The following is a 20,258-nucleotide window of genomic DNA, read 5'->3' on the forward strand; positions in this document are numbered from 1 at the left end:
TATATATATATATATATATATATATATAAAGAGAAAAATAAATAAATAAAAATACATAAAAAAAATAAAATTTATCATCCTTTAATTGTTTACCACATTATCTTTTCTTAATTAATCAATCTCACTTATTTTCACTTTCTTTATCCTATTTTTTATACATTTCTTCTCTATCAAACAATTCACTCCAATCAGATGTCATCTTATAAATGGTTTACATCCGGATCATAAAGGGCTTAGAAAGAAGGGCACGTGTTTATGAAAGCGACATCCGTCAATTTCCACTTTTCGAGAAAAAAAAAAGCAAGAAAATGTAATTTTAGATTGAACGTGGATTTCGAAAGCATCCAACACCGATCCAAACATGCATAATATCAATCAAATACATAATTTACAAAATGATGAACAGGTTTATAGCTTTAAATCGGAATCGGGTTTTATAAGCAAACGATTATACTATAGGAAAGGGAAAAATCAAACTGCGCATTTATCATATGCTTTAGATTTTTCTATGACGACCTTACATTTTTCATCTCTTCTTCTTACCTGCAACAATGTTAGAGATAATATCAGTCATAGAATGAAATATCGTGGAAAGAAGCTGTTAAATCTCCATAATAGGCTCGTTTATATGTTGGTCAGACATGACAACTTATTACGGGCCTGTTTCCTGAGCATATGATGACAGGATACACATAATATGCATCAGAGTCTACTAACCAAATTTAAAAGAGAAATAACATCCATATGACAACTTAAACATGCACCAAATTTACCTACGTACGGAAATCTTCAAATTACCGAATGCTACTTCAAAGGTCCAAACATTTGGAACCGATAGTGAAGTTGAAGCCAAGGCATTGAAAAGTTAAAAGACTAAAGGGATGTAGTTATTGCAAATTTGGGCTTCTGAAAAATATGGATGGACATTCATTGTGGCTCACAGTTATATAATCCTAATCCGATCGGGAAAGAAAACTGGGGAAAAAGAAAAAGAGGAAAAGAACAATAAAGCCGGGTGCAAAATCATATTTCTATGAAAATAGTTACTTCAGTTTATCTACAATCTCAGAAGGCTAATAATGTCTTTTTGCTCTTTATTAAGTAGTTTCAGAAAATAGTGAAGAAACTGAATTAAAATTTAAGGCTTTTCATCTGGTCACAACCGAAAACTCAAGCTAATAGTCATTTTCAGCAGGAAAATGTTATAGTAATAGATCAGACATGATGTCCAACAGCAACCAATATATGTCAAAAAGGATTATGGTGTATAGGCAGGAAAAAAAAAATAATAATAGAAAAGCTTTCAACCAAACGAACTGAAGAAGTACAACACTAAAGAATTACCTCAACCTGTGGAACTTTCCCCCGAAGCAACATATCTACACTTTTGTCTGTCTGCAAAAGGAAAACAAGATATAAACAAATGATAATTAAAACCAACTCACAAATTAGCTTATCAATGCCTTCAAATGATTAACAGAAACTACCCTCCCTGGCCTTTTATTTGGCCCATATAATTCTGCTCTAGTAATTTGTCATTAACAAAAGCAAATGATCAATAAAACAACACCACCAAATAAGAGGCAGGAGAATCATATTCACTTTGAGCTTTGAACCAAGGACATATATACCTTTTAAGTGGCCTAATATTAATGACAGTCCTCTCTATTAACAGTACTCTTTCTTTCCTGAATTGTGGTACAACTATTGTGCTATATGTGAATTTCATATTCAAATGGCTAGATAATATCACTGGTTTTATTTTGAAAAGATATTAAAATGAACAACAAAAATGACTTTATATAAACTAGTACTAACAAAAGAAAAGCTTCTATAAAAATTGTTTTAAGCAAGAGTGTGAAATAAATTGTCACTAAAATGTAAAGGAATACATGTCATCTATAAAACAATTGATGTGATCTTGTAAACCATTTTTTTCTCTCAGATAAATCATGTGTTCAACATTTTTCATGTTCTAGGGACAGAATTTCCTACTACATTTTTGAATGATAATATCTAATGTGTTCCTATAAATCACTTGTTCAACACAATGCCATTGGACTTGGGTCAAAAACTAAATATTTCAAGGTGAATGATATTATGAATGTCTAGAATTTAGTTTTTGACCTAAGTACAATGGCATTGTGTGATCCATATAGCTCACTTCACTCAGTGGGATAAGGCTCTTGTCATTTCTGCAGTAATAAATGCTCAATTAACATACCTGATGTGTAAGCCAGTAGTGTCTATCTCTCATCTCAATTAAAAAATCAAATGTTGGAGGTGCTTTCCTCTCAAGAATTGTCTTCTGACAATTTCTCGCTCTGGCTTCTGCATCTCCTAGAGTAACAGTTTCTATTCCTCCAATCTGATAAAGAAAATGGAGGTGAATATTGAATATTCAGTTGGTTATGTTGCACAATGACTCAAAGCTCCACAAATCAAGCATCTCTTTAACATCAAATATTAATCTACTCGATGCTTATTGGAACTGAATGAATGATATAATTTTTTCGGATACTTTTGAAAATTGATGTCAATGAAAAGTTGAAAACTCTATGACACCGTAAAATAGGATTGAGTTTCAAGCCTCTTCTAAACAGCATTACTTACGAAAAACATAAAGGAAGACTAAAATATTTTTCTTTGAAGGCATTTTGACACTCAAGAAAGCAACAAACTGACATTACAACCAAATAAAACCAATCCAGCTTAAGTTTATATCGAACAAGGTTTTAGGAAGCATTGTCAGACAAATGACTCGATGAAGCTACTAGCTCAACTTCCTAAATATGGGAGGGAAAACTACAAACTCTTGAATGTTATTGGCACAACCAAATAGAAATAAAAAAAACAAACCAGATCAGAAAGTGTAGGATTCTTGATGATATTCTCAAGCTGCTGTCCATGAGCAGTCCCAATAAGCATGATTCCTCGCTCAGCAATTGATCGGCAAGCATGAGCTTCAGCTTCTGTGCCAATCTCATCTACTATAATCACCTCAGGCATGTGATTTTCTACTGCCTCAATCATCACTCTATGTTGCATAGATGGGTCAGGAACCTGCATTCTTCGTGCACCACCTATTGCTGCGTGTGGAATATTGCCATCGCCTCCAATTTCATTGCTGGTATCAACAATCACCTACCCAATTTGCAAGAATTTATCACATCATGAGCTGATCTACAGAAGTACTTTGAGGAAGAAAGAATGCTGCAAGCTACCGAAAAAATCAGCATACCACTCTTTTGTGAAGCTCGTCAGACAGTACACGAGCAATCTCTCGCATAACAGTAGTTTTGCCAACCCCAGGCCTGAGAAAATCCAAATTATAGGAGTTCCAAGAAAAAGAAAACCCATCATCAAATCTTTGGAGGGACATCATGCATGCACGGCGAATCTTTGAGTTGAACCTTTTAATACCTTATTGGATTAGTAATTCAATACATCATGATAAGGGGCTTTTAAGTTACAATTTATTAGATTGATACCTGACATAAGTTTTACAAATGTTCCAAACGAGCAACATAGATTATATACTACAATTGACAATGCCAAACAAGGAATCCAATCCACCAAGCATTTTTACATTTAAAAAAAAATACCAAACCACGTGATATTTAGACCAAAATTAAGACAAAAGGATAAAGGACCACATCATGACTATTTCTTATCTAATACAATGAATGAATCAAACTAACTTTATTTCACAAGCTCCCATTAAAATACGAGTAAGAAAGAGTAAACAAACATATACCTTCCAACAAATAAAATGCTCTTCCCATATTGAAGCAGATCACAAACCATGTCAATCTGGCCAGTGACTGCCCTCCCAACGCGACACGTCAAACCGACAATGTCACCATTCCTACTCCTAATTGCAGATATTCTGTGCAACGTACCCTCAATGCCAGCTCTATTGTCCTTCCCAAACTCCCCAACAGCTTGTTCAGCATATTCCAACTCCTTCACCGTTACCTAGCTACACAATAAAAGTAGCATTGAAAACAAGTGCATGGAACTTGGCATGGCATGGCATGCTATGGTATGGTATGGTATGGTATGGTTTACCTCTGTGTTCCTTAAATACTGGCCTCCGTGTCTGTCTAGATAACGCGCTTCTGGAAAACGTCCCAAATCCAATATAACCTAAAGAACATCGAAGCATTGAGTAGAATGAATCAGAAGGAGAAAGAGAAGCGATGAAATTGCAAATTGACCTCGAGAAGTTGAGGGCGATTAGGTTGATTGAGGAGATTGTGATGCAAATCAGATGGAAGGATGTGTAAGAGACGTTGAAGATCGTCGTGGTCGTTGTGAAGAAGAGAACAAGAGGATTCAGAAAATGCTTGACATTTCCATTTGAGTGAGAGTGCCGTTGCCGACTTCAAATCCCATGCCTGTGCCAGCCACCAACACCTCGCAACTGCCATTTCGTTTCGTTTCCTACCTTATCCCCGTTTTATTAATTAAATAGTTATAATTGTTTTTTTTAATATTACTTTTTTTTTCCCCCACTATTGCATATAAGATTTAAATTCAAAATTTTTTAAGAATAATTATGTTTATCTAATTAACTTTTTCTTTTATCGTATACTTATAGAAATAAAATAATTTAGAAATTAATTCAATAAAATTGTCATAATTCCAAACTTTTGATGCAACTATCATAAAAATAATAGCCACCAAGAAATTAGCCGACCACAAAATAACTTCACAAGCTAAGAAAGGCAAGCCCCACAAACTCCAAGCTATGGCTGACAACCAAACCATTCATCAATGAGCCGCAAGAAACATTGCTATGTGTCATTCTTGATATCAAAGGAGAAAACAACATACTCCTTCAACGTTGTGTACTTAATCAAGTAAATTATTTATAATTTTTAAATATTTATTTCATCTTAAATTAATTAATTATCATACAGGGTTTATTTGAGATGTTTAATATATGTGCTTATTTCTAAGTTTTATTATTATTTTTACGACAATTTCATTATTATTTTTACGATAGAGGAAGGATGATATTATTTTTATTTTTTATTCAATAGGAATAATTTCCTACTCCTACATAGCTTTATGTATAATAAAAAATTAGAATCACATGATTATTTATCATAATATTTGTGTATTAGTATTTTAATTAAATTTAAGAATTTTGACATACATGTAACAACTTATATGTCCTAAATATAAATATACAGTTAAAATATAGTTTTGATTTAACTTTGTTGTCGACTTAATTTTGGCTCAATATTTTTGTTTTAGCAAAAAATTTAAAGACATCAAATTATCATTTTATGTCTCAAAATTCTAAGATTAAGTAATTGTTATATTTAGTTAGTCTTTTTCCCTAATAAAGCTTTAATGATAATGTTAAGTATTTTATTAAACATTGTATTATTATTTCTATTATTTTACATAATTAATAAACTTTGCATTTTTAACTAACAAAAGGACTTTAAAATAATAAGTTGCCACAATTTGTATCCTTAAATTTTAGAATTAAGAGAATGTCACATTATAATCATTTCTATGTCAAAATATTTCTTGCTCTTAAATTATTAATTTTCTTGATAGGTTAAGAAAAATAATTTTAATTAGCTCATAATTTATAAAATACTTCATTTTAAAAAATCTCAAAACTTTCATATTTTCATACATATTTCTAGAAATTTAGATATCACAAACGCATATGACACCTAATTGACCATTTTTAGCTAAAAAAAATTCAAAGCAATATTGTTTATGGTAGTTAAATCATAAATACTTAATTTTAATATTTGAAATATTTTTTAAAAAATTAAAACAAACAAGTTATGTATTTCAAAACAATCATGTTATCACAACTCACATTCTATTAAAAATAATTAAAGGTCAAGAAAACGTCACATTTGATTTATCTTTTTTGATTGAGTAATATTTAAGATTAATTATAAAAACTAATTTCAGTTATTCCCTTTAGATTATAAAATATTTGTATTTTAATCACTATAATTTGTTATTACTTTATTATAACAGTCACGACTAACAAACCTTTACAAATTAAAAACAATTTGTCAAAGCTCAAGTATGAAACATAACACCAAGCAAAATAAAACCAAATGACAGAGGAGTGAATTTGTTGCTGAATCATTTTTTTTGTCTTCTGCAAAGTGGGGTGAACTCTTTGTTACTCATTAGCAATTGTTGCAGCTCATCAGGTATGAATCAGGGTTTCGTTATAACACCTTTTTGCTTCGTATTGCTATTGTGGTTATCTGTTCTATTCGATTTTTTGGTTGTTCTATTTGTATGGGTTGTTGGCCTTTTCTTTTGGGTTGTTCTATGAAGCAGAACGGCCCGTTCTCCAAGTAGAACGGTCCGTTTTGCTTGCAGTCATTATGTTTTTTTTTACTACTTTTTTACGTCGGACCTTGGTAATGTCCGATGTAAATTTACGTCGGTTTTACAATGTCGACGTAGATTTACGTCTCCCGCATTTACGTTGGTATTTTTTTTTACGTAAAAAGTTTAAAATAACCGACATAAAATACCTATTTTATATTAGTGTGAGCGCAATAAATATTTAGAAGGAAAAAGAGAAAAATCACCTCATGTTGTGATCTAGTTCCTGTCATACACACGCAGTGATAGATCAATATTATAGTAAATGTGAGTAGATTATTAGTGTATATTTAAAATTATTATATTTTATATTCTTAATTTTATATATTAAATTTACTAATGATTATTTATATATATATGTTTTCTTTCTTTATATATATGACGTGATGATTATCAATTTTAAATTTTTTAAAAAAATTATTCTCACTAATTTAAGGACTTGGATCCGCCACTACACACGCCTATGCATGGCACCTTGGTTCAATGTCATGCATTTTAGCTAGTATCGGTGCTTATACGTACGTGAACGGTGAAGCACATTCTGGACTCTGGTGCAGGGGTGTGCCTACGTGATTCTTGGAATACGGTTCTTGAAGGTAGTAACTCGAGGCCCCTTTTAACCAAAGAAAGTGAATGTATGGTGGTTCTGAGTTTGATATCGTGAGTTTGGAAAAATGATGTTTGTTGCATGTGTAATAAGCGGTGCATGGGAGCGTGAAAAGGTGTAGGTGTAGTGCTATGGTGCAGTCTTGTGATGTGTGTGCTGAGAGGGTGACACGAAAATATAAAAAGAAGAATGTCGGAACGTATGTGTGTGTGTCTGAGTGATGTGGAAGAGAAAATCGGAAAGAATATTATGAGTGATGCGTATGTTGATGCTTGTGGAATGTCTCCATAGTAGAAGAACTTAGTATATATCGTGAGTGTGTGCACTGTGCATAGAAAAGAAAGTGCGAAAGAATGTGGGAACTAAGAGCATGTTTGGTTTTCCATTTCAATATTTTGAAATGAGCTTTCACATATTCCGATGCTCCAAATGACAAAGTAACTATATCCATAGATTAGAAAAAACGTGAGTTACATTTAACTGAACGTTTTTTCAAACACACCATAAATGGTTCAGTGTTGAGAAGATAAAACAGTTTGTGATAGAGAGTGATTAAGAGTCGAGAAAATGGTGGTGGAGAGTATCTTGATTCTTTCAAATCCTAAATTCGTTGAGACCTATACATACGTACTGTTTTCCCTAACGGCAACAATTTCACAATACATTTGTTCTCTATCGGTTAATACTATAAAAAATTGCAAATTAGCAAAGGATTTTAGTGAGAGACTATCTTCCTCATTAATTTGTAGCTAATTAGTGAGGGAGTCAAGAGGGATATGTTTGTCTCATTTTTTTTCTTACTATTTTGTGATGAATTAGCATGTATAGTTTCTCTTATTGAATAGTAACAAAATTGTGCTCAATTTTTTTTTTATGTTATTCCTTTACTATAATCAATAGTTATTTATCAATGGAATAATATGTTTGCAAAATTCTCGCAAATGTTATTTAATAATTTTAAGATAAGTATAGTTATAATAATAGTATTATATATTTTATCATCATATTTACAACTATTTCTTTTTTATTTAAGTTGTATTATTGTAGGAAAAATATTGTTTTGCATCAAAATATGATCGTGTGATAGTAAGGAAGGTTTGGAAAAAGACATGCATGCATGGGAAAATTAAAATATGGAATGAGTTGATCAACATTGAGAGACACCAAAATGGTAAAAGAAATTTATAACTAGAAGACAAAAAAGGGTTGCTTAACCTGAAATAATAATGCGCACAACAAAGTCAAGAAACTTTGGGCAACGGAAAAAAAATTATGAAAATCATATCATATTAAATTGTGTCAATAATTAATAAGTGATGTTAGCTTTTTATTTAATCTTTTTTTAGGAGGATCATGTTGCTATGTAAATCAAATGTTGTCATTGTTATTTTATTTCTACCATGAGAAGTGATTGGAACAAGACTAATACACTAGAGTGTTGCACTAATGTTGTGACATGATACTAATCTATGATTTCATTTCTAAAATATTATGATTCAATCTTTTAGGAGAAAGAGACATCTTTCCTCTCCATATTTAAATACATAAAAATAAGGACTTCACTAATAGCACAGTTTCTAAAAGTTGGAGGCTTCAAAAAGTAATGAATTTTTTTGGTAAATTTCATTACTTATAGTTTATACCATAATATTTTTAAAGGAGGTGGAAGAGAATCGTCTTATTTCTTATTGTGAAGTGTATAACAAAGTCTACAAAAAAGAATGATGGTGAATTTGTCTCAAATAGGGCAAAAAAATTTAGTGTGTAATTTTATATTTTAAGATTGATTACTTTTTTAACCTCTTATAATTTCACTTATTTCTTTTGTCTATTATTTGAATGAAATATATGAAGAATCAATGACACAAAGATATGGAGAAGGCACTTCATCTCATCTTGTAATTGATTATGATCTTTGATTAAAAGTTATAGGTGAAAACAAGAAAAAAAGAGTTCATGACATAAAACATAACTTAAATCTTGGAACTAGTAATTCTATATAAACTTCATCTCTAGAAGTTGCATGTTCCTCCACAAATTTTCATGACAAAAGAACAGGTAATGTATATGGAACAAAAATAATGTATATGGAACAAAAAAAAATTCTGCATTTCATATGTTAATAAATATTTTAGTAATAATATATTATTAACTTTTGTGTGATAGGATTCTCACAAAAGTTGTTAACATTTAAACTATGATCCAATCTAGCGTAACGAAGAAATCAGAATGTTGTTATGACATGGCTGAGTGGAAAATATATCGAACAAAAATTGCAAAGAAACATTTCAAAATATAAAAGATCTTCAATAGGTTTAAAACATCCATTTTCAAAGTCCAACCCAAGAATACGATATACTAGAGGAAACCAATTTCCAATCTTTTTGCTTTGCGAAAATCATTTTTAATAAAATAAAAATTAAAAATAACCTCATTTAATCCCAAGTTTTTGATGCAACTATATATCATAGAAACAACCAAAAGAATAGCCTACTACAAAATAATTTCACCACCATAGTGTGAAAATCAAAGAGAATATGATATTAGATATATTGATATATATACTATTCTAACAATAGTAGGTCGTGTTTAAAACATAATATACGTCAATCAAGGACAACTCGCATACTACATAAGTCGGGCTCCCTAACACTTATTAAAAAGATTATTTGAGTCCTATTTACCATTTTATTGATAAAAAAAAATTATTTGAGGGTTAATAAAAAAAAAATTACGTAGGAATAGAAGGTAATTTACTAATGTAATATTTAGAAAAAAATTGAATTTAAAGTTTTAGTATTTCCTTACTACTTTGTTTATAATAAAGTCATTAACATAATTATGCTCAATAACAAACTGTACCTTGAATCCTAAATGGATATAACTGTCACACTATTTTTTGACAAATAAACCCACAGATAACGAGAAAAAAGAAATCCATTAAACCATATAAATATACCGTTTGGGAACATCACGACGCAACTATACGTACAACAATGCTAATATACCCGAAAGGTGTATTAAGAGTGCACCAAGTTACTTATAAAGAAGGTAAATATTTTACTTAAAATACTATAAAACTTAAAAATTTTCCCAAAGAACTTCAAAAAGAGCCATAAATAATGTCGTTTACTGAAGAGGTAGGTAGATACTTAGAAATCAAGATAAAATTGTTTCCATAATAATCCATGTCCCTCTCCTCCTTATCTTCCTTCCAACCATATAGTCGTCTATGATGTGTTTGAAGCTAGAGTTGTATGTCTGTGATTTAAAAAGAACCCTGTTATTTCCTGCCAACATATTGGATGGGCAAAATTTAGAATCGAAAGATTGAATACAAAAGAATTGATTTTAAATAGTAAGATGCTAGATTGGAAAGATCCAAGATACACACAACTATAACAATGTGCCTTTTCAAAGGTTTTAGTTATGACACACATCAAATAATTCTTAACAAATTAATATTTTATTAAAGCAAATATAAGATTCTATTTTACGAGAAAGTAGTAGAATTTATAACTGAAGAATGAGATATCAACCAATAACAACAAAATCTGCACCACATGAATACATATTAGTCCACAGACTTCATCATCCAAGAATGTAGTCACCATATATATATATATATATATATATATATATATATATATATATATATATATATATTACACAATCTATTTATCTATGTCTATATATATTACCATTTAATTTTGTTCTTGATTTGGATAAATCTTTTTTAATTGAGTATTTGTAAAAATAAAAAATGGAAATCTTAGCAACTCATATATAAATTCGAGTAACAACATAGATTCTAATTAGTAATTTGTTGTTATTGATCCTGAGTGCATGGCGGAACCTAAAATAATGGTATCAATATAATACATTCAACGGAAAATAAGATTACAAGCACATCAGGAAACCAATGAGTTCAAGGAATAAGATCAAAATACGAAGCATGAACAGAAAATGCAGCTAAAACCAAAGTAAACCAACACGAGAATAAGTGCATGCATCATCAGAAACCAGAATATCGATATGAGATGGCTGAGAGGAAATTTTATCGTACAAAAAATGCAAAGAACTGTTGGGAATAAATGTATGTTTCATAATCCAAATTATCATATAATAAATTCTACTTTTAATAATAGAGAAATTCTATGGTACCCATCTTATTTGAGAGAGTACCGGTACAGTTTTTTATATTTTATATTTTTAATAATTTATTTAAATAATATTTATAATATTTTATTCTTTCAATTTTTAAATCATTTAGTTATTTTATTTTTATTTTATATATTTTAATTTATTTGTAATAATATTATTATACATTTAAATAGTTTAATTTTAATAATTTTAATAATTTTTTAATTATATTTTTATCTTTTCACTTAAAATTTTTGAATTTCTGTATTTTAATTTTAATAATTTTTTAAGTATATTTTTTGTCTATTTGTCTTAAATTTTTGAATTTCTATATTATAATTTTAATGACTTTTTATTTTTACTATTTTTTATTTTTTAATGTTTTATAATATTATTGAAATCTTATAATTTTAATTTCTATAATTTTATCTTACTTTTTATTTTATAAGTATAATTTAAATTATTCATTTTATAATTAAATTAATTTTTTTAAAATCTTTTATGAGTTTATAAAAATGTATTGAAACCCCTCGATCTTTGAGGGTACCGAAGCAACTCCCTTAATAATAAAGTATTATTCTCTTTATGACATTTATATTAGTTGAACAAAGTAATTATTTTGATATAAAGTCTTTTATTATAACTAAAGAGATTATGATAAATGAGAAACAAATCTTTTATAATTTTAATCCAAATTATTCTTGATTTTAAGATTGTTATGATGAGGACTTTAATAATCTAGATAAATCAAAATATATATATATATATATATATAATACTTATTAGATAAATATTAATAGATCTTATTTATTAAGCTATACATAGAGATGTGGTCTTGAACTTGCTTATAAGATAATTCTTAATGATTAATATTATCTTATACTCTTATACTGTCAATAGGAATTTTTAAGAAGAAATGCAAATTTTTCTTTAACTTGAGATTATCATAGTAATTAATTAGACATTTGTTATATTTTGATTATGAACATCTAATGCTTTAGAGTACTAGTTGAATTAGATATAAATAAATACTTATAGGATTATAATGATTATTCAAAAAGGGATTTATCAACTCTAGATAATGAGTGTAAGCTCTATAATATAAGGACATTGCCAAGGTAATTGAATTGAATGAAGAAATAAGTTTCTTATGTCATTCACCAAATAAATTTAGTGATTAACTTATTTGAATTTGACATAAATACCATATATATTCTAGAGTTGTGAATGATGGAAGAAAAAATTTATATTATTCTTCTATTGGTTCATGACAAAATAAAATTATTACTTTATGTTACTTGAATGTTAATAAGGAGTGTTGTTAGATTCCTATTTTAATTAATAAAACTAATTTGATTAATTTACTATTAGTTTAGTATTAAACCTGGGGTCACACTCAAATAAGTGTGCTAATTGTTATTAGAAAAAATTATTTTATTTGATAAATTAAATTAGAGAATTTAATAAATAACTTTTCTATGTGCAATATTATTTTTTTGCTAGAATAAAAAATATAATTAGAATGTATATAAAATATCGTATTTAATGTGAAAATTTTTCACAAAATTCCTAATCAAGAGAGACTCTAGTGAAAAGGGAATAATTCATGTAACGAATGCAAGTTTTAATATTTAGTTAAAAGGGAATAAGTCATGTAATGGATGCAAGTTTTAATATTTTGCAATAGTGAAGTGAAAATAAATATATATTTCAAATATGATTCTTTTAAAACTATTTAAAAATAGAACTGAAAGATGACACATGATTGCTTTCAATATTCAACTAGCTATATATTTCAAATATGATTTGAAACAATTATTAAAATCAATTTGTTCCACTAAAAATGATTTCTATCAATAGTCAAATGAAATTTAAAATTGCATCCTATAGCTATAAGATAGCAATTCCAAATATCCTAAAAATACGGTTTTTTTTCCTTCTGATATAGAAACTTCTGAAAAATAAGAAAAGCATAGATATACAGTTTCATAGTCAAGAGTTTTTTTAAGCAAAGATTGACTCTCTCGGTATAGATACATGTGGAATATTCACAATATTAAAGAAGAAATTTTATGCTTCAAGAATTGACCAGGTACATGTTCATAGTATTTTGCTTTTCAATGATAGTATTTTTGAACCAAAATAGATCTATTTTATTCTAATGTTCATACACAAGTTTTTCGTTACAAGAACCACTTCAAAACTAATAGAATCAAATCAACCAACAAATTAGCCGAAAGATTTGTCATGATCCTAAGCTTTTGATGCAATTATGATAACAACAATAACCAACAGAAACAACCAAGAAATTGGCCAACTAGAAAATAATTTCACACCATATGTCTTGTCCATGTTCATGCATGCATGAAATGAAAATTTTCAAAAACCACTTACATGATTTAACCCCAACTGAAGCAAGACATCCCTTGTAAAGGAGCTCAATTGCGATAAGGTAGAACCAAGCTCTGAACATAATTGGTGGAGTTCAAAATAATACGTTTGTGGGAAATATCAAATTGCTCCACTTCATCATCCCTCCGATCATACCGAATAAGTTGGTGAATTTTATTATTAATAAGTAACAAGACATCGTTGTTGTTAGAGATGCACAATGGATGCGGAAAATTACTATAACGAGAAAGAAGATGGTCATAACCAACAGTCATCAACAAAGTCCAAGACTTGGGATTACCAAACTCCTTCATTTGCCATAAACCATAATGTTTTCCATTGTAAAGGTGAGAAAGGCAAAGGCAACCCCCAAAAACTCTGAGCATTGGTCGAAGACCAAACCATTCGTCAACGGGCAAGGAGAAACATTGGTATGTCTCATTCTTGATGTCAAAGGAGAAGACAACATACTCTTTAGATGCAAGTTGCGCTGCCCAGTTAATAGTACCATTGAGAAATTCTCCCTTGTGTTGAACTACACACGTTGGAAAATCATCCCCAATAGCAATCTTTCTCCAACAATTGTCCCCTAAATTGTGAACTCTCAACTCTATCTTTTGTTGTTTGTGGTCCCCATTTGATGGTGGCCACAACACTGCCACCACCTTGTATGTATCATTGGACTCATCATAGCCAAAACCTATTTTCATGTCACCAACAACTACCTTCATAGAAGGTGAGTTTCTAGATCTCAATCTAGTAGCCGGGTTCCAGAATTGAACCCATACCTTTTTGCATGCTTGATTCACGCATTGTATGCAGACTAGGCCATTGCAAACACCAATTATACCACCATATTTTCGTTGAAAAGGGATGCTATCATTAGTGTCATTGAGGGTGGAGGATGGATCTGTGAGTAAAGACTTGATAGAGGTGCAACGGAGTAGAAATGGTTGGTCTAGTGTGCAATTAGATTGCGTGAAGAGAATAGGGGTGTCTTTGGAAGATCTTTGGAGGTGAAGTTTGACCATAGTAGGATCAAAGACTAGGGAGTTCAAGGACTTGGAAATGCACCTAAATCGCATGAGTTCTTTCACTGGAAGACGTGATAAGATTTCCACCATGAGTTCACCGGGCAAAACTTGAGCATTGGAAAAACCATGAGACATGGTTGAAAGGGAAAAGGAAATTGGAAAAAGATTAAGAGTAGAGAAAATGATAGTGGTTTGGTCGAGACAATCTAGATCCGTACAAACCCTAAATTTATTGAGACCTATATACACACCGTCCACATTGACCCAAAAAAATTCACAATACATTTCTTTATGGGCCTAGGCTTGGTCTATGTCCATCCTATAAGATTCAAAACTTTCTTCTTCTATTTTCTATCTCTTTTAGAAAATCAAAATATATACTTATAAAAAAATAAAAATAAAGGAATACATACATTAATATATACTATATAAAGAAGAAATTACTTTTTATTTTTACAAATACTAAAATATAAATACATTAGATAATAATGCATATGACAATATGCATATTCAAATATTTATAAAAAAATTATTAATGGCATTAAATATTAAATTAATTTTAATGAATTTGTGTATTTTACTTTAATAATTTATATTCAATGTATATAGATTGATATACAAATTAATGTATTTCTTTATTTTTATTTTTATAAATACTATTATAATTAATAAATAAAATAAATGATGATGTATAAAGAAAAAATATGCATATGTTATGATATTTTATTAATGATATTAAATATTATATTTATTTTTGTATTTTGTGCATTTCAATTGATGAATAGTTTATTTTCAATGTACACATGTTGATATGAAAATAAATATATTTTAGTATTGGGGTGTGTGTTAAATATGAATTTTATAAATATAATATTTGCAGTATCCTCACTGCATATGATTTATATGCTATATTAATAAATGACATGTTTTGTTGTGTGTTAACGTTGATAAATTGTGTTTATTATTATTTTAGAATTCTCAAGATCAATCGATCCTTGAAAATTAGGTTGTTTTGGAGGTTGTGTATAGTAAAGTCAAGTTGACTAAGTTTAGAAAAAAAAGTATTTAAAAATTTTCTTAAAACATGAACTTCATATAAATTCAAAAAGTTAGAGAGAAGTTAAAGAGAGAGACTCTAGAATCAAAGAGAATCTTAATTTTATTCTTCTAACCCCATAGATTATACAAACTCTTCCTAGTAACCAATTAATAGTGATAGATTGAAGATTCAAGCACTACAAAAAAAAATATTTAGCGACCAAACAATCACATCACCATTTTGTTTATATTTGGTTGCTATTGGTCTTAATGACGGATTTTGCGACTAAATTGTATTTATTGCTACGTAGCAACCATATGTGTATGTCGTTGAGGTTGAATTATCCGTTGCTAAAATATTGGTTGTCTAACATGATATGACCAATTTTGTGATTGAAATATTTTGTTGCGACTTTAGTTGTAATTGATGAAGATTTTCGCAAACCTATCACTTGGCAAGTGAACCAAGTTTCGAAGTAGTATTTAAAGATCGTCCTCAGGGATTTGTGTGTTTAGTAACTCTCGCTCAAATGATTTAAAAGAGAATGAGTTTAAAAATTTAATTGAGTGAAAACAGATTCAAACAACACAATAAGGCAAATGTAGTAAAGACAATGATTAAGAAACAAGGATTGGCTCAGATGCACTTGCTAACTCATAGATCTTCTTAGCATAAATGCAATTCTAATTTCATTATTTCCACGTTCATTAAATAATCCAACAAGATTCCTCAAGGTTGAATCCTAAAGTCATTAAGCTCAAAACATGATTCCTCAATGTTTTGAGTCTAACACTTCGCATTAAGAACAATAACTTGAACAATGTGACTAACCAAATCAAGTCTATTCCTAGAACAAGAGGTGATTAGGTGCAAGATTCAGTTCGGGTTTTCGAAAGCGTTTTCCAACTGGATTCAAAAGCCAAAAATCATACAACGGTTGATCAAGCCGATATAAGCGTTAAGCGCAGAATTATTACACAAATAATGAGATCAAAATGCATATATTTAAGAAGAAGAGGAGTTAGTAGTTACATCTAACCAATCCTTAAGAAGTTTAGCCACCCATGGCCATTACAAGATCAAAGAGTGAAAGGAAGAAATTACAAAGCAAAGGATGAAGAAATGGAGTTGATCTTCGTTCCCAAAGGATCCAGCTTCCAAGTCTCTGTTCTTCCTTCGTTCTTCCTTCTTCCCAAGCTTTTCCCCTGTTTTTCTCTGTTAAAATTCGTCGATGCCCTTTTGGTTCCCCATGTTCCCCTTTTATATCAGCTTTAAAACAAGGCCAAAAAGTAACTTTTATTTTCACGGCTACAGCTGCAGATCCACGGCTATAGCTGTGGAGAGTCCTTCAGGGTGAAGAAACCTCCAAGGCTGCAGCTGTGGGTTCACAGCTATAGCTGTGGAGAGTCCTTCAGGGTGAAGAAACCTCCAAGGCTGCAGCTGTGGGTTCACAGCTATAGCTGTGAAGAGTCCTTCAGGGTGAAGAAACCTCCAAGGCTGCAGCTGTGGGTTCACAGCTATAGCTGTGACAACTCCTTCAATCTTAAGAAACTTTCAACGCTCAAGCGGTGAAGCCACAGCTATGGCTGTGAGTCTCTGGAGCTTTTATTGGGTCCTGGGTGCTTCTACGGCTTTAGCTGTGAGTCCACAGCTTTAGCTTCAACTCTTTGGAGCTTCAAAGTACATTTCAGATTTCCACAGCTATAGCTGCAGATCCACAGCTATAGCTCCAACTTTCTGAACCTTTATATTCTTCCCAGACTTCCACAGCTCGAGCTCCAGATCCACAGCTATGGCTGTGGATCTCTGCCTTCCTAAAAAAACTGCAAAAAATTGAGAAAATTCCTTAAGATTTTGCTACTACTCCTCTACTCTTTTAGTATAACTTGATTCTTTAAATAAAGGGGGTAAAATAACATATATAATATCTATAATTACCAAAAAGAGTACCAAAAGTTGAGTGTAAATCATACATAAAAGACACTCAACAGTAATATATTTTATTTTTAAAAGTTTTGGTATTTAAAATCAGTCAAGTTTGATCACAAATAATCTCTAATTAATTTAGTCAATAATTCCACCGCAAAGTAAAAATTTAATTTAATCTTAATTTTTTTTCTGATTATATAAATGGTCGTTGATTTACTCGCAAAAATAGATTTTAGTATATTGTTATTAAATATTTCAATCACCATGTCTTTAGTATTTTTATTATTACTTTTTAATTTATAATTGTATACCTGTTATAATTACATAATTAACAATATATATTTGCAAAATAATGATTACCTAATTTATAATGAATAAGAACATAGTAAATATGTCACAAAAAAATAATATAGTAAATGATTTTCAATCCCATACAAGTTCACCTTCACATCCTTTTTTTAACAACCTACAAATAAACTTCATTATCACTAATAGAGGTAGAACTAGAGCCTTTTATACCTTCTTGTGTGGCTTGTTGTTTGACCTCATTTAAACGTTGCTTATATTTCTCCTGTAAAATAAGGTCAAATATTATTTGTTTACAACTAATAACATAATAAACTTTAAATGATAGTAAAAATTTAATAGCTAAACATGTAGCTAAGGTTTTTAAATAGTAAATAATATAATAGTTAAAATTACAAGACAACATATACTTTGATTTAAATTCAGCGAATAATTCATATGTTACAACTTTTAATATGAGATGTTTCTTTGCTATCTTTTCATGTGGTTGCAAGATTTTTTGATAACTATCCCATATATAAAAACACATGAAAGCAAAAAAAAGTTATCCTATTTGAACTCCAAATTATATCAATATGAGCATCAGCATATGGACTATCATAAACATCAATATTCTATTCTTTACTTCAATCACATCCACTTGATGACACAACTTTTATTTGATCCAAAATTTATCACATAATCACAAGACAATCATCACATTACACACAAGTTAATTGAATCAAATTATAAAAAAAAAACATAAAGAGAGAGACATGTGCATCTCACAAGACAATCATTACATTACACACACAAACTATTTGAACCAAATAAAAATCATCAAGAGAGTGGAGGTAGTGACATATACACCACTATTAGCTTTCTCAAACCAAATTATAATCTATGAGAAATTTGATATCCAAGTACTAAACTACCTAGTTGAGAAATTAGGGTTTTCTTATATAAATTTATACTAGTTTTAAATCTAATTTGATATTTAAAAATATATCTTTGCTATTTTACTACACACTGAAGTTTTTGTTTTTTCTCTTTCGAGTGATTTTACAAACCGAAGCAAAACCTCTCCTACCCACTACTTAATTACTTGGATTTTTGTCTTTTTTCTTATTTTTTTTTAGGGTTTTCACTAAGTTGGTACCTAGCTCTATGGATCTATTTAAAACTCTATATGACTAGTATACTACACATTGTTTATTTCTAAACTGATGAAAGCAATCATTATATGGGAGCAACATGTTAATTGATAATGTTGCCACAATCTCTCCTTTTCAAGTACTCTCATTTTACAATATACATTGTACAATGCACATGCACATAAAGTCAACTAACAATGTTTATTAATTATAACAGTACTACAAAGGTTTTTTTTAAAAGATTAACTTATAGTAATGTCGCGAACTTTATTATTGGCTCGTTTTCTATTCTTCAACTTCTTTATCTTTTCCACCAATTTTCAAGCAATAAGAGGTCGATGAAATTCCCTAATATTTATAAATACATGCTCTTTGATCTTACTATAACAATTATTTTGTAAAGTAATGCAACTTAATATGAGTATATCTGTTGCATAAACGGATTTATGTTTTATATTTGTTGCACCTTATACATATAAGTTTTAGTGTTGTTAATACTTGAAAAAATTTTGTTTCGAGATATAAAATAGTTGTAACTAACCATTATCAACTAATTTCAAGACTTGGAATCACCAAATTCCTTCATTTTTCATAAACCATAATTAACGTGTTCCTTTGTAAAGGTGAGAAAGGCAAAGACAACCCTAAAAATTGGATTGAGTTGAGAGAGAAAAGGCAAAGACAAAGGATTTCCTCCATGAGTTCGTTAGAAAATTGAAGCATCAAAACAGTAACAAGACATGATTGAATTGAGAGAGAAAAGGAAATTAGAGAGAGATTAAGAAAATGGTGGTAGCTAGAGAGATGATCTAGATTCGTACAAACTCTATATCCGTTGAGACCTATATATATACGCATTGTCTGCACCGACCTAAGGATATTTTGCAATACATTTTTTCACTACGAACATGCATGGGCTTGATCTCGACCCACACAGTATTCGTGACTTGGTGCAATTGTATAAGCCAGATATTCTCTTTCTCTGTGAAATGTTGCCTTTAAGAAACGTATAGAAGAGCTTTGAGTCTTGCTTGGTTTTCAATCAGTTTTCATGGTTGAACATGATGGGAGAAGAGGTGGACTTGCTCTATTTTGGAATGATTATTTTTATGTTAACGTTACCTTATTTGGCTCAAATTTTATTAATGTAGATATAAGACAAAACGAGGTCGCAACATGGAGATTTACTTGATACTATGGCTATCCGGAAAGACGCCGCAAGAAGGAAGCGTGGAACCAAATTTGTTACCTTGCATCCTTATCCCCCTTACCTTGGTGCATCATCGGTGATT

General features: G+C 29.9%; 2 protein-coding genes across 3 annotated transcripts; both read right to left on the bottom strand.

Annotated features, from left to right (window-relative positions):
- Positions 1–300: 300 nt before the first annotated feature.
- Positions 301–4,459, bottom strand: LOC109818764 (P-loop containing nucleoside triphosphate hydrolases superfamily protein). Of its 2 annotated transcripts, none has more exons than XM_083059845.1 (8): positions 4,221–4,459; positions 4,072–4,149; positions 3,758–3,978; positions 3,242–3,413; positions 2,860–3,144; positions 2,225–2,368; positions 1,345–1,395; positions 301–543 (listed from the first exon to the last, which is right to left on the bottom strand). In XM_083059845.1, the coding sequence occupies exons 1-8, from the start codon at positions 4,431–4,433 to the stop codon at positions 472–474; spliced, it is 1,236 nt and encodes a 411-aa protein (XP_082915971.1). In that variant the 5' UTR covers positions 4,434–4,459; the 3' UTR covers positions 301–471. The 2 variants fall into 2 exon arrangements, with proteins under 2 accessions (XP_082915971.1, XP_020239884.1); XM_020384295.3 differs by having other exon boundaries at positions 3,242–3,314; positions 4,221–4,457.
- An 8,784-nt stretch (positions 4,460–13,243) lies between these two features.
- LOC109812383 (F-box/kelch-repeat protein At3g23880) lies at positions 13,244–15,062 on the bottom strand. Its single transcript, XM_020376333.2, has one exon. It carries the CDS (start codon positions 14,842–14,844, stop codon positions 13,573–13,575), a length of 1,272 nt encoding a protein of 423 aa, XP_020231922.2. The 5' UTR covers positions 14,845–15,062; the 3' UTR covers positions 13,244–13,572.
- Positions 15,063–20,258: the final 5,196 nt, after the last annotated feature.

Source organism: Cajanus cajan, chromosome 7 (genome assembly GCF_000230855.2).
Source record: "Cajanus cajan strain Asha chromosome 7, NIPB_CcT2T_4, whole genome shotgun sequence".
Taxonomy (NCBI): Eukaryota; Viridiplantae; Streptophyta; class Magnoliopsida; order Fabales; family Fabaceae; genus Cajanus; species Cajanus cajan.

Coding starts and splice junctions, on each gene's coding strand:
- LOC109818764 (XM_083059845.1), bottom strand. CDS start 4,433: ATGGCAGTTGCGAGGTGTTGGTGGCTGGCACAGGCATGGGATTTGAAG. Junction 3,979..4,071: donor AGTATTTAAGGAACACAGAG/GTAAACCATACC, acceptor TTGTGTAGCTAG/GTAACGGTGAAGGAGTTGGA. Junction 544..1,344: donor GGAAAGTTCCACAGGTTGAG/GTAATTCTTTAG, acceptor ACATTGTTGCAG/GTAAGAAGAAGAGATGAAAA.
- LOC109812383 (XM_020376333.2), bottom strand. CDS start 14,844: ATGTATTGTGAATTTTTTTGGGTCAATGTGGACGGTGTGTATATAGGT.